Source organism: Orbicella faveolata, unplaced genomic scaffold (genome assembly GCF_042242905.1).
Source record: "Orbicella faveolata isolate gen_17 unplaced genomic scaffold, um_ofav_v1 contig_24, whole genome shotgun sequence".
NCBI lineage: Eukaryota > Metazoa > Cnidaria > Anthozoa > Scleractinia > Merulinidae > Orbicella > Orbicella faveolata.
Window position 1 is genome coordinate 5,982,651 of NW_028301552.1, and position 14,784 is coordinate 5,997,434.

General features: G+C 39.1%; 1 protein-coding gene across 3 annotated transcripts in view; it reads right to left on the bottom strand.

The window, feature by feature from the left end:
* LOC110044678 (doublesex and mab-3 related transcription factor 3, truncated-like) overlaps positions 1-13,914 on the bottom strand; it is a 29,194-nt gene extending 15,280 nt beyond the window's left edge. Inside the window, exon 1 of one of the 3 annotated variants that reach the window (XM_089291347.1) lies at positions 13,484-13,914. In XM_089291347.1, the coding sequence (XP_089147473.1) occupies positions 13,484-13,552 (69 nt within the window). In that variant the 5' untranslated portion in view covers positions 13,553-13,914. The other 2 variants (XM_089291350.1, XM_020750240.2) reach the window with 2 other exon arrangements.
* Between the last annotated feature and the right edge of the window lie 870 nt (positions 13,915-14,784).

Here is a 14,784-nt window from a genome sequence, read left to right on the forward strand (position 1 = left end):
ATCTGAAAGAGTTATCTTCCTTTACCCCCAAAATTAAAAGAAATATAAGTTTTTTAAATAATGTCTAAGCCTTGAATATCGGATCTTCCAGTCGTCTTTACATTTTATTGAAGATTGGACTGAAAACTGGGGAAACGGAAATTTGAGATTCTCGAGTCGATTTACTTACTAAGGAATGCAACTTTCCCGGGTCAACATTATTGTACGGCTTAGTGAATGTAGCCATACGGAACGACTCAGTTCAGTAACACCCTGTCTGATGATGTGTGGACATAAGCATGTATGGAACATTGAAGACCTGCAACAATTAATCACAGACCCACCTTAGGACAGCTGTCACTCGTTGAAGTTTTAAATTTGCAATGCGCGACAAACAGAACTATGTCCGCATATCCATGAAATGGACAAAAACCGCCCACGAGCAAGCTTGTCAAATCTGGCCCACTCGCCGGAAATTCATTGTTACCAAGCTTGACTCATATTTTCTGCATAAAATATTATCACGCTAGGTTTGTTTCTCTTCTCTTAGCGAATTTGTCAGCTATAAGCTATGCTCACATCTCTTGCACTCGATTGTTCGAACAGTAGTGTGGTTTACAACACTTTGTCGTGTTTTAAGAAAACTTTAGGAATCAGTGAAACAACCTGTAACGAAGAAAAAAATCATTAAACACCCAATATGACCAATTTATTTCTCTTTGCATGTTTGAAGCTCAAGTGCTTCAAGTCCAAGAATACTGATGTGAACTAATATGGCACCAACACAGCTCAGAACAGATTAAAAAAAAAGAGTTCAAATTGTGAAAGCAGGAAAAGAAAAAAAAAAACTGATAAGTTTTTTCAGGACCTTATCATTAAGTCATTACATGAATGGCGTGAGTACAGGTTTCTTTTATCTCTCCAACGCTCTTTTACTCAATGAACTTAGTAACTGTAAACTCATCTTTCGTGTTTTCTTGGTCTAAGCAGTATTTCAATAGACTTCTTACAAACGAGGGAGAGAATGTGACTGTAATCAGTCAGTGTTTTGAAGGTTGAGTCCTAAGTCTATTACTTCAGTGTATATGAGCCTCATCGCATTAAGATCTAACGTCACTCTCCGCCTACGTAAAACTTTCCAAATAAGATAGAACGAATTCAACAGCTAAATAAGTTTACCAAAAACCCAAAAGAAAAATGTAAATGCACATTCCTGTGTAGAGACGCTTTCGATAGGTTTTATGAGATTGAGAATCACATGGTTTATGGGCTAACATGCAGTAATCCAGTTGCTGTGAATGGCAATATTGGACAATCACCTCTCGAAAGAAGGAAGGTGACATCAGATTTAACTGTTAATGAATATCACTGAAGAAAACAAAATGCTGTAACAAGGTTATATGGGAAATTTAACTCTCTTAATTGGGTTCCTGGCAAACTATTGCTTGAACTTTCTGTACTTCAGAGCTAGCTGTATAATTGTTTGTGGGCGTCGCGCTGAAACACCGCTCAGAACCTTCGGTGTAAATCATTACCGCGTTTCTTTTAACTAGCAGGGATCGCAGTCAAACAGCAAGTTATAATCAGTCAGTGTTTTGAAGGTTTAGTCCTAAATCTATTATTACTTCAGTACAAGCCTCATCACATTAAAATCTAAGGTCACTCTCCGGCTACGTAAAACTTCCCTGATAAGATAGAATAAATTCAACAGCTAAATAAGTTTAACAAAAACCCAAAAGAAAAATATAGATGCACATTCCTGTGTAGAGAGGCTTTCGATAGGTTTTATGAGAATGAGAAACGCAGGGTCTATGAGATCTTGTGCATGGGAATATTAGACAATCATCTCGGAAAGAAAGAAGATGAAAACAGATTTAACTTTTAATGAATATCTCTGAAGAAAAACAAAATGCTGTAACAAGGCTATATGGGAAGTAAAACTCAGTTAATTGCGTTCCTGGCTAACCAGAGCTGGAACTTTCTGTACTTCAGAGTTAGCTGTATAATTGTTTGTTCATGTTTGTGGGCGACGCACTGAAACACCGCTCAGAACTTTCGGTGTGAATTCTTACCGCATTCCTTTGAACTGGCAGGGATCGCAGTCAAACAGGAAGTTATAAAAACAGTTGCGTTATTTGCGGAGTAAACATGGTGGTTTATTAATCAGCTCAAACCAAAATCCAACCAACGAAACTGGCGCAGTTTTGAATCTACTCGTCTTAGCGTGTCTTAATCTAGTCTGCATGTAACCGCTTCATCAGATATAATATCTTAGCCTGTTTACGATAGGTTCAGTCTATTTTCAAGGAAAATGTTTTAAAGAAAGATCGACACAGAACTGAAGTGACATTGATTGAACTAAGCTGTTTTCGACCTACTCACAACTGAATTTATGTTCTATTCAGCAAAGTAGCCCACAACAGTAAGTTGCGAGTCTTTAATAAGCCAAAGAAATGGCGCTTAATGTTCCTTCCAGGATGCTTCTCTGTAAAACTAGTGTTCTCAAAACTGACATGTCAGGCAAACAAATACGTTCAAATCTCAATTGACATAAAATGCAGATTTTTTTTTTTCGGTTTGACCTCGAGTTGTTGCTCAAGATCAAACGCAAGTATAGCACCAAATTTATCACATCAAAGACAATGTTACATGTTAAAAGACTGACATGATAATATCGCTACATTTGTCTGTGGCTGATTCTTATTGATAAAAAAAAGCACATGGGAGCTCCATTGAAGTCTGTGGCCATTAATCGTCTGAAGTTATTTTTTTATAAGTTTGTTTTGTGTATGTTACTTTATCTTCACGCAATCTTTACGGATCATCTGTTTAAACCACATGAATTGCCTGGGGTTTCCGAAAAAAGGAAAACACATTAGTGTCGGAGATATTAGGCTTGAATATTTTTCATACTGAATCTCTGCCGACCTTACACCAAATAGAGTCTCTCGTTTTATATAAAAAAAAGACCAGGAAAGTGCAATCAGTTTTGAAATCTGTGATGTGGTCTTCAACCAAGTGAGTTACCAGAGGAGTCAGGATTAGCCAGGTCAGTTGAGGGTTGAGCTCTGGGAGTACAGTTTCGATCGTAACAAATGAAATATTCCCAACGTAAAATCAAATAATTCGAAGGTGCGATATTTTTCTAGCAATTCCAATCTCAGAAGTCATTTTGTCGGCAGAATTAAGACTATACTTCTCTTCGCCTGATAAATAAACTCAATTCTTTGGTTTATTATCCAGTACAAATGAAGAGGTTTCCTGTATTTGTTTCTTTAATGTTTGACCTTAAATCCGCGGAACATATACTTTAAGTTATGTCATGTAACTCGCGAATTATGCCCAAAACGTCCCTTTAGGAATTTGACTTTTCGTGAGGTTGTTTCGAAGATGACATCTCCTTTTCGCCGGCTCTTTGTAAACCGGCGGAGGCGGTGAGACTGGAGAAGGTTCTTAAGTTTCTGGGCGTGAAAGAGGGGTAACTTAAAGCCAAAGTTCGAATATTCAATGAAATATTTCCTCCATAAAATATCTGCTATTCTAAAGCCTTTCGAAACCGAAAGTTGATGGCAGAACTTTGTTTGATTTCCGCCGATAACGCGTGCTCGACAAGAAAACATTTCTTTTCGACATGATGCACGGTTTTCAGTCGGTCGTTAGTTTTGTGTGGTTTTGCATAATAATTAAAACAAACTCTGTCTTGTTTTTTTTAATTACAATGATAAATCTCAGACAAATGTGGTATCAAACAGTTCAATCAGTCCTAGAATTGCCGTCATAATCAGGTCGATGACACTACAACATGCGGCACGAGGAGATCAAAGTGAGCAATAGCAAGCCGTCATGCCTTGCCAATAAGTGTTGTCTACCTCAGCGCAAAACACAGACCACGAAACAAAACTACATCTCCAAGAAATAAGAATGAATACGCTCTAAAGTTTAATTAGCCGCAATATTGAACTGTAGTAGTTCATTGGAGGACTATCAGTTCTTCTTCGGGAGCCTTCTGGCGCGAGCAGTGAGTAATCTTAATAGCTGAATAAAAAATAAGATCAGATTAACCTTACCATTGCGGAACTGGTCGCTGTGTCAGCCGAGGCTTCATTAGCAGATTGTGATGTTCCCTCTTCAGCAGCCATAGTCGGTTTGTAACTTGCTGACGTCTCCTTGGACACGCTGACTGCACGCCCGACCGCGCTGTCAGCTCCTAGCTACATTGAGGTCACTTACAGCTATTTTAAGCTCAAATCAAATTGTTTTCTGAACTCCTGTGGTAGTTTTTTCGTTGTTCTATTGTTTCACGTACAGCCTTACAAAAATAAAGTCGCTGCTATATTGGGAATAGAAAGGCGGTCCTAAATCATGCCCTTCTTTTTGTCAACCGTTTCACGACTAACATTTCTGTATTTGTCGTGGCGTGCGGGTGCGAGCTAAATACCGCAGTACATGAACTGTTTATGGCACCTGACTGAGACATAAGACCTAACAGCCGGCCGGGCGTGAATAAAAAACGCTCTCCACCCACGGTATGACGCGAGCTCGATGAATGAGTCATTCAACGGGCCAAGTATTAAAACAAGCCAGAAGTCTTTCCAGAAAATATTATTTAACACGCTCAGATATTTGCAATGATAAACAATTCAAACTGATAAGTTGCTTGGCAGCTAAGTTCTGTTCCAGCAGTTACTTCATTCTTTACTTGTTACAGAGTTACTTTTTTTCGATACAGGAAATCTACATGATATTAGCGACATGTCGCAAGGCTGCCCGGCTCCCGGGTTAAGCCTCTGAACGTTGCACTACATAGAAGTCACGACAATTGAGTCTCTTTTTTACTGCTGAAATATTTCATCAGATCTTAAATATATTTGAGGCAGCTAGAACAGTGCTTGATTTCAAGAGGCATCTTTCGAGCCGTCAGTGTGGGCGGCTTTTGTTATTATTTTTCATGGAGAAAAATTTACGTCTTTGGGTTAGCGTGACGGCTAGAAACATGTGGAATGTTCTGTCTCGCCGGCGCTCGCGTGATTTAGTCAAAATAACGTGATGGGGCGAAAGCACGCGATGCTAATATTAAAGCCACAATTTTACAATTTCATGACCCACGAAGTCTGCATTTGTTGTGTTCAAATCTTGCCATTTTTAGCTTTGTCTTCAACATTTATAAACTCTTAGCGTGCTTAGCTGATTGCCATAGAAACGAGAACCATTTAACGTTTAGGTAGGGTTTGTTTTTCGGAAGTTTGAAGTCTAGGAAACGTAATAATGATCTATACAAAGTATTGTTGACATGTTTTAGCCTCAAGCATGTCTGGCACACGAAAAGTAAATCACATATCGACACCGCTGCTAATGATATAGAACCATTCAAAGCTTAACACTGATATTATTTTATATCATGATTTTGAATAATAGTGGATGGACCCTGGACATAACGCTCACAGGTGTTTATAGCATATGCAGCAATTGTTTAAGGTGAGGAAGGGTCTATTAAATAACCATGGTTATTCACTCCGGTACATTCTCTACTTCCGGTTTTTCTAGATCGCGTGCGTTCAGTTAATGTCCTCTTTTCTTCAAAATTCTTCCAACTAATTAATCAAGTTAATATTGGCAGAGAGAGTCGTTTCAGATCAGTTGGGCGTCACATTTCAGTTCAGCCCAAGGGCACATTTTCTGACGTTAACATTCCTCTAGCTAAAAGTACTTAACTTTGACGTTATCATCGATTATGAGTCTTAAGAATTTCTTTATCTGCAAAACGTGCATTTATTGCAATTACGTTATAGTAATTGTTTGATTTTAACTGTATTTTCATCGCCATGGAAAAATAACAAACATTGTTTACTATTTTCAAAAAACCTATGGATTGTGACGACCCGAGTCGAATACAACACCTTCGCTGAAACAGTGCCGTCAGACTGACATAAATTTTACGATCCATTAATTTGTTTCTGGGCTAATGATGAACTCTAGAAGAGAGATTATGTAAATTCTATAATACAGTGAGATACATGTATATTTTTTAACTTGGCTCACACGACGTACGTCAATGCAGTAGAGGTATACCAAAATTAAAATGCGTCTCACTCCGATTACGTCATTTCTATTCGCCTGAAATCGATAACACGTGTTTATTGAAAAAGAAAAAAAAAATGTTTTTTTTTTCCTCGTCAGTTTACTCTGCCAATCCGCCACAGGTACCATTTACGATCCTCGATAGAGATAAGCACCATTTCCATTGTCACCAACTGAACAAGAACGCTGTGGCGCGAACTCGAATCCCAAAAACCCGGATTAATGATCGACTTCATTAAAAAGAGGAAGCGATTTTAAACAACTCCGGAAACAAGGGGAACAGTTAGCTGAAATTAAACGGTTCAACCTTGCAAAAATACTTGCTAATCAAACTTATGCAATACTAACAGAGGAAGTCTTTATCCATCTGGCAGACATTCTGTCTCAGTCATGCTGGTTGCACTTGCTCTAGCAACTGTGTAAGAAGTGTTACCTTACTTACTGCGTTTCACTGTTTCTTTTTTTCTGCTACGTTTTGAAGATCAACTACGTAGATAAGGAGGCTAGAAGGTTCGCGTTGTTCTTCCCTTTGTCATCGTTGATTTAGCTGACCGATCGTTTTGTAGGGGCACTTTTTTACGGATTGTTAACAGCCCAAGGTGAACTATATTCAGCAGCTGACAAACTGCTATCAAATTTAATGTCACAGTTTTACATAACTGTTGGGATTGTATAACTTTTTACCATGTTACTGGTCGGCCAGTAGGCATAAATTAAATGAAGAGATTATATAGCCTCCATGATAGATTTTATGAGGTGAAAACACGTGAGAGCAAAGGAAGGCTGGAGAATAAGTTTCTGTAACTACATAGTAAAGAAAAATTGTTTCAAAAGTTGCCAGCCATGCAGCTTGGTTATTATGTCTCCCCCAAAGGTATACCCACAATTCAGTGCGTCTTACTCCAGTAAGATATAGTGTAATTTCTGTTCATTTGTCCGATTATTAAAAGAGAAAGGATTACTGGGTAATTTATCAAGGTTATACCCTTGCAACTCGCTACGGGTCCCGTTTATAATCACCGGGGAGAAATATAAGGCGCGCGCTCTCTCTCTTTCTCCATTGCCAAGTGGACCTAAACATGTCTAGATGTGAACTCGCAACATCACCCAAGATCCAGTTATGGTTAAATCAAGATGGACTTCATCAAAAAGGAAAGCTATTTTAATAACTTCGCAAACGGAAAACTGTTAAGCTCAAATTAAACTCAGCGTTGCAAAACTAATTCCTAAGCAAACTAATGCTGCATTACTAACAGTCTCAGTCATGCTGGTTACACTTGCAGTAACAGCTGTGTTAACAAGAGTTACCTTACCTACCGTTTCTTTTTTCTGCGGCGTTTTGATAGTAAGTTACTTAGATGACAAACTATGGCTCGCCTCGTTTCTTCCTTTGTACTCCTTTGTCATCAGTTACACTGCTGGGCAGATTCCCTTCTCTTTGTGATTTCCTTTTCTCGCATGTGCCGTGCTTCGTCATGCGAAAGGTTTGCACGCAAATAAATTTTTTGTTTTTTTCGGCGAATATTATTTTAAGACTTCAAGCGTCAAGCTTCAAGACAACACTGTCCAGCGCGTGCTTCAGCAAACTTCAAGCTTGCTGCCTGAGATCAACACACTGTTTTGGAATAAGCTCAATAGCCCGCCTATCGACCCTGAAATAGTGCTTTGACAATGAAGAACTTGTTAACGTGAACTACTGTACAGCAATAGTTTCTGGAACTGTGCAAACAGCAAAAGATCAAAGATTTATCGGACAAAAGTTTTGAATTTGATGCGTAAGTGACGAACCCATGTCAGTGCAGTGTTTCCAGTTGTAATTTTACAGCCAATCAGATGTTCGACTAGTTGTGGACGGGGGCTGATCAAACGATCGAGCGGTTGCGAGGAGATTCCCATTCATCTCTCACCGAGCAGAAAGAAAAGGGAACCTCCTATTGCAGAGTAGTCATCACTGCGTTGTCCGACCGATCAGTATTTTGCGGGACAGCGCTTCGCTATCGTAATGTAAGCATCGCAGGGTGAACTTAAGTTAACAACAGGCAAACTGCGCATACTTTCAAACCAGAAGTCACACTATTAGATTCATTGCTACTGTATAACGTAAATAGTTGAAGAAGTAAAAATCCGAGTGCCGAGCTCGTAACGCTGAGTACAAATCCTGTTAAATAATAATGAAGATGAACGGGCTTGAACTTTCCAGTTAAGTTTGCTTTTTAAGTGATCGGAAACTAACTGTTTAACAAAGTAAAGAAGTTAAATTACATATTTCACCCATAAAACGGTTCCATAAGGTGCTACTGAATATACCGCTCTAGCTGCGATTACATAACGTTCATTCACATGTTTAATACGTGTTCACATGTTTAATACGTGTGAATGGAAGTGTTCATTGAAAGGAAGGAATTTGGGAAGGTCATTTTGAGTAAAGCTCACACCAGATTCTCTCCTCTCACTCTGTTTGTCGCAAGAAATCTAGCTAATGATGTCAAAATCACCCTTGCCTCTACGACGCCGACACCATTTTCATGGTTCGCGGAAAAAAAAAAAAAACGGGGGAAGAGTTTAAAATGCTCGTGTAACACGTGAGTTCAGGAAGTAATAACACGTGAGGTTTTTTTTTTTAAAAAAAAAGCAAAACACGTGAGTTTAAGTACTGTGATTAAAGTCAAGGTCAGTAGTCTTCACCTCCTAAAAATTAATATGATAAACGAGAGCGTGCACGAGGTGCAAACTTAGTCCGTCTGTGGTGTGTCATTGCATGACCCAAAGCCACGAAAATGATTTCCAGTCTTTGTAAATGGAAAATAAATCATACTGGCTCACTTCTGACCGAAAAGATCAAACCAAAGAAAAAGAAGGCAGTTTCGTGTAAAATGTGACACCTCAGTCAAGTAGGTGTCTGATCAACGTCCAAATTATTTGCCCTCGTGCGCACACAGATCAATATTGACGATCCATTGGTCTGCGGCTCATCGGAACATTCATGCAAGGTAACAAAATCTTCAATTGTCCATAGACAAAATGTTGCTTAGAAACAAATGTAACCCCACACTCGTTTCGTTTCCTCGGTCCTGGGAGAATTCGAATCGGAAGTTCTTCTTTAGTGCACTTACTATACACGACTAATCAGTTTTAATTGGCAGTACTTGATTTATCTGTTTCAAGATTGTTGAGTTATTTTTCAGTTCTCGAGTTGGTGGAACTTGATTGGTTCACAAGTGCAATTATAAACGTAGAAGGGTTCAGTTCAGTTCCTATCGCTTCCCACAGTCACGGCCGGATATATTCCGCCAGCTTATTCTTGAAACAATGATTCAAAATGATTTTGTCGTCAAAAGATCCCACGATTTACGATTTGCGATTTGTGAACCGAGAAGTGTCGAGCTATAGATTGATATAGACACGGTTCAAACTGACATAGAAATAACGCTTCATTTCTGGTCTCTAGCTTCCACGCTTAGTATCGGCAAGAGATTATCAAGGTACGGTAAACTCGACACGCCCTCTTGTGGCCAATTGTTTCGTTCAAAATCGGCAATTAATAGTGTGAAAGAAGGAAATCGCACCCAATGTTCGTAGCTTAGCAGTGTTTACAGCGGTAAAAGGAACAATTCGACTCTATAATGAAGGCTTCAGGTTACTAACACTCGCTAGGGTGGTGAAAGGATATATCAGCATTGAGTTATTCAATGGAAACGTTAGATATAGGGTGACGAAACTGTTCATATGACCTTGTTGAAAGCCTTGGGTTTCTTACTTTGAGGATACGGGAAATAATTTCTGTGATGACACGCAAGTTAAATCTAACAGATCACCGTGATTGTCTTTGTTGTAGCCTTGCTACATCTGTTTACCTTCAACTTTAGAAATCCGGATGTTAAATACAGGTCCGCGTAGCGTACAAAACTTTGCGTTCCGTGCTTAGACTCTTCCAACGGGAAATATAGCTTCTGACCTCACATAAAAAATCTTTTCCTTTCTGCATTACTTAACGCCTTCGCTTTCTGTTCTAACTTGAGAGGAGGTGATACGGGAATTTAAAACCTTGAAGGATTTTTAACAACGTGTGTTTGAAAAGATAGTATTCGAAGGTGTGGTCGATATCAACTAGGTATTGCAGAAGGCCGAACCGATTTCTTGGTAAAAAAAAAAAAAAAAAAAAAAAAACTTATGGTATGCTTTGCTGGTTGTGGTTAAATGTAGACAGGCAATACATGTACGGCTGGTTAGCTGCCCACGCGACGTCAGTTATTTAATTTAAGTGTTGACGCAAAGCTTTTTCACCACAACTTAGTTTAAGTGCGATCACTGGATGTAATACACGAAAATATCCCCGCAGCTTCCAAGTCTTTTAAATACTTCTAATTCCCAACTGAGGTACAGTCTAGCTGTTGAAGTCTAAGAGGGTTTTCATAAAGTATGGCCTGACAGACAGCGCGACGGGGTCTGACTTAAAAGGTTGTTGCCTCAGGTGAAAGCCCGTGTATCAGCAATGCCATAAGTTTACACAGAACCGTCGCAAAGTCGATTAGAGAATAAATACATCTAAAATTCCTTCCTGATTTCTCTAAATATGATATCAGTGATATGTTGATAAATATATATACCGCGTATTCATTTCCTCAGCGCCCACCTCTCAGTAAAATTGATATCCGTCAAGGTCACATTTTAGGAGGTTTAGTTCACAACATTCCTCGGTCAATGCTACATTTTATCACGAGAACAGAAAGGTTTGATGTTACCTGACACGGCTTCGCAAAGATTTGAGACTTAACTTGGCCATGTTTTAATCAGCAGTCGGTCAGTTGTCTGTCATATGCTGCCTCTTGCTACTTGGACATATGCAAGCTATAGAAACCGCTCCTTTCAGGGCTGAGATATTTTTAAACTTAATTTAATGCAGGTGAGCCTTAAACTCATTGAATTGTTTCGTTATTACAATTGCCAGGGTGGAAAAATTTAGACCTAAAGCTGCACACCGTTCTGATTACCTTATATGGCTGAATTTGATGATACTCGACTCTTGTGATAAATGTATTTCTCAGTGTATCCATTAAGACACTGCCTGCTGGGAAAGAACGGAACGAGGACACCCCGCAACTAAGTTCTTTGTATATTTCATACCCTGCGGCTCTCATTGCACTGACTATAACTTGAGATCATAAACTTGTGAAGAAATAAACAAGCGGTGGAGGAGATAAATTTGAGGAGATTTATCTGGCTGTACACTATTTGTTTGAAGTTCTCGCTTGATTATCAAATGGTCTGACCAAGTGTAATCTGCTACATTTTTTCCCAAGTCTTTCGTCCAAGGACTGCTCAGTTTAAGATTTACTAGTCAGATGTCGACTGTAAAAGCCAATTGAATAAGACTTCAGTTATTTTTAGTTTATTTAATCCATTGAACCATGTTCTTATATGCCATGTGATGGGTAATGTGCTACACTAACTGAACTGTACACAGTCGTAATTGGCAGATACACCAATCGAAACGACAATGATACACAGACGAACGATGTGTTCAATCTGGTTTTGCACTTCTCCTATGAAGAAATTGATTTTTGAACCTACTAATGGCAAATATTGTTTCAGAAATCTTGTGTGCAAAATTGCAAACAGTCATCGCTCTTCCTATTAAAAGGAGCTGCATGTGCCATTCAACAAATAAGATGGGTTGAGTTGTCCACTCGTTGTGAACTTATCACCTAGTGTCTTCAGTGTCTGCCTATAAGCTGAGCTGAATTCAGTACATCGATCAGGAACTTAACTTGCAGAACGATTAAAAGGACCTCGTCTAACTAATGCAAATGGTGACGACTCAGTATTCAGTTCAGTAACATAATCACAACTGACACACTGGCACAAATCAGTGTAGTTTCCTTTCTCCTGTAAATGTCACCAAGATCAGTGTTTTCAGGATTCAGGGCCACACTTTACTTCATCAGGGAACAATAATTAACTGTTAACACAAAACCTGTTCGATAACAGAATTATACTTAAGTGAAGTATACATAATAAGGCTACTATTGGACCACAATTCCGCAACTGATTGCTTTTATGGACAGCTTGACACCAAAATTGGATGAACATGGACTTAATCTACCCAACATGCATTCAATAGCACTCGATGGATTCAGGTCCCCTCGGTCACAATCTACCTCGTTCAACAAATCCTCGGCGAAGTAATAAATCGATAATACGGTTTCACTTTAATTGATAATTGCCTCTCTAAAGATCTCTTCACACATTCAGATTAAAAGGAACGAAAACTGAAAGACCGTTGTCAAAGGCAATGAGTGTCTATACGCGTATACGCGGTACGCATGATTGGTAAAGTCTGCTGATCTTGCTGGCTTTAGAACTGGCCATAGTAAAAGCAAATTTCTCTTTGAGTAGAAACGATGACTGACATTTTTACGAAGACATCCATTATGTTACAGTTTGCGCTGCTCGAGGGAACAAAACCTTTCAAAGGCCTCATGAAAAATATACGACAAAGCTGTCATTTGACAGTCTGTCAGACATGCATTGTGGTTTTCGTGAATGAAATATCGTAACAGATTAGTATACACTCGAACTGCTATCTAATCAGTGAGGTCCTGTTTCCGCGAGCATATGTTTTGAATCAGATCTTTTAATAGTGCTAATAAAAGAAATCTTTTCACTGTCGGCTGGTCGCCGGGAACAAAGGTGTATCCATTTCTAAACGAATGCCATTAGACATAAATAGCTGCAGACTCCGTTGCAGTTAGCATTCGGCTTACGAAATATAAAGAATAGCTTTATCATTCAATGTGATTTCCACTGGCGTGATTTGCGCCGATTCACTCTTTTTTTGGAAAATAACTCTTGTTTATTATACTATTGCAACCTGTTTTTATTTGCCTTTGAAGGAGCAGACTTGCTGCCCAATTCCATTGAATCTTAACTGAGTCATTTTATAGATTTAGCGAGAGATTATTAAAATATACTTGATAACTTTTTTCTAATTTTTGAGCATTCGTACCGTTATTGTTTTGCATTTAAGACAAGAAGAATTCTGATTTAAATTAGATAAATACTTGAAATATCACACTATATCAAGACAAATTCTGCGAATGATTTTGGCACGGAGAGACACAAAGGTTGAATTCAATATTTTGAACATCACCGGGCGTGCAGTCCCAACATAATCGTATTTACAAATTTTATAGCAACTTAAAGCTTTTTGCTCTCAAAGCTGCAGATGCACAACTGAATAAATTTGCAACCAAAATATTTACGGTAGTATTAGATTAGGTAACTGCACAAATTAGTTTTGTTACCTGCTGTTCCTTGCCTAAGAACTGTTATCGGGTATCCGCGCGCACGCTAAGTGGAGACTGAGCAGCTCGGTTCAGTGACCTCAATAAATTCAAAATCGAAACAAGGGTTTGTTTATTCTTACCACAGTAAACTGATCTGCGGATCCCTCTTTGGTTTCTTTGTGTGTCGACTGTTCGTCGGTGACCTCCATCGCTTCGCTTTCTCTCCCATCTGTAGACTGAACAGCAGCGACGAGCGAAGCTGGGCTCGAATGCCCCGTCTCCAGTATAAGTGCTGTATGATGGAATATTGTCTTCTTGTTCAATGAATTTGCTCTGAAAAATCGGCCTGATTATACGCCAACTGCACCGCCACGCCGCTACGTTTTTTTGACTCTTGCACGTGTTCTCCGAACTGCTGGGAGCCGTGACTGAATGTGCGCCAAACTGAGTGAACGATGGCGGTTCTTGCTAACGCCCACACGGAACTGCAAAGATTCTATTAATGACTGTTTCGCGTGTGAAACTTTTTAAATTTATAGTGGAGCGCTGTTTCTAGAAATTTTGCAGGTTTTCTTAACATAAGAGTTATCCTTGAAAGCCTCTTTTAATTCCCTCCAGAGCGATTTTAATCTTAGGCAGCTTATAAACACTATTCCAGAAGTTACTAATTTGTTTACTTGTTACAAAGTTACTTAGTTTTCGATACAAGATATCTAAATTGTTCTGGAACAGTCGGGTCATTCGAGTCACGCTAGCGAATATTTTTGCCAAGTATTCTCTAATTGCTGAAGATCAAATGGTTAAGCGAAAACCTGAGAATGCGATCGCACGTTTTGAATTCAACAAAACCTCCCTCGCAATAATAGCTTAGTTTTGTTAGTTTTTAGCAGAGAACCTGTTCGCTTTATGTTAGCGTGACTCGTCACTACTGGAATATTCTGTGTTCTACTTAGCGACGTCTAGAATAATCTATCTTGTAAGTGCATATTGACGAATTCATGGCGAATTTTCCGGGTGGTATAATTTAACGCCTTATCAGTGCAAAGAGTCCCTCCTATCTTTTTGTCTTTTCAGGGTCCTTCAGAAGAGTGGAAGATCAATTAACTGCTAGTAAATTTAGCATTTTAGACGTTCGCTTTGGGGTCTATTTGGCCTTCAACTCAATCGGTCGACGCGGCGTGGATATATCGGCTTCGCCATTAGCAGAAAGTAACATTTTCATCACAAAGAGATGTAGGGCAGCGCTAAGTATTTTCCGGTTTGGAAGTCTAATATAAATCAGTTCACTCTGTCCTCACTTCACTACGTTGATAAGATAGGACATTGATATATTACACAAGGCATTTTCAAGTCGTTTTGTCGCCGCCGTCACCTTGACCGCGAACAACAATGGAAAATTACCATGGGGTAAAATCCGAGAAATGTTACACAACAGGGCAAC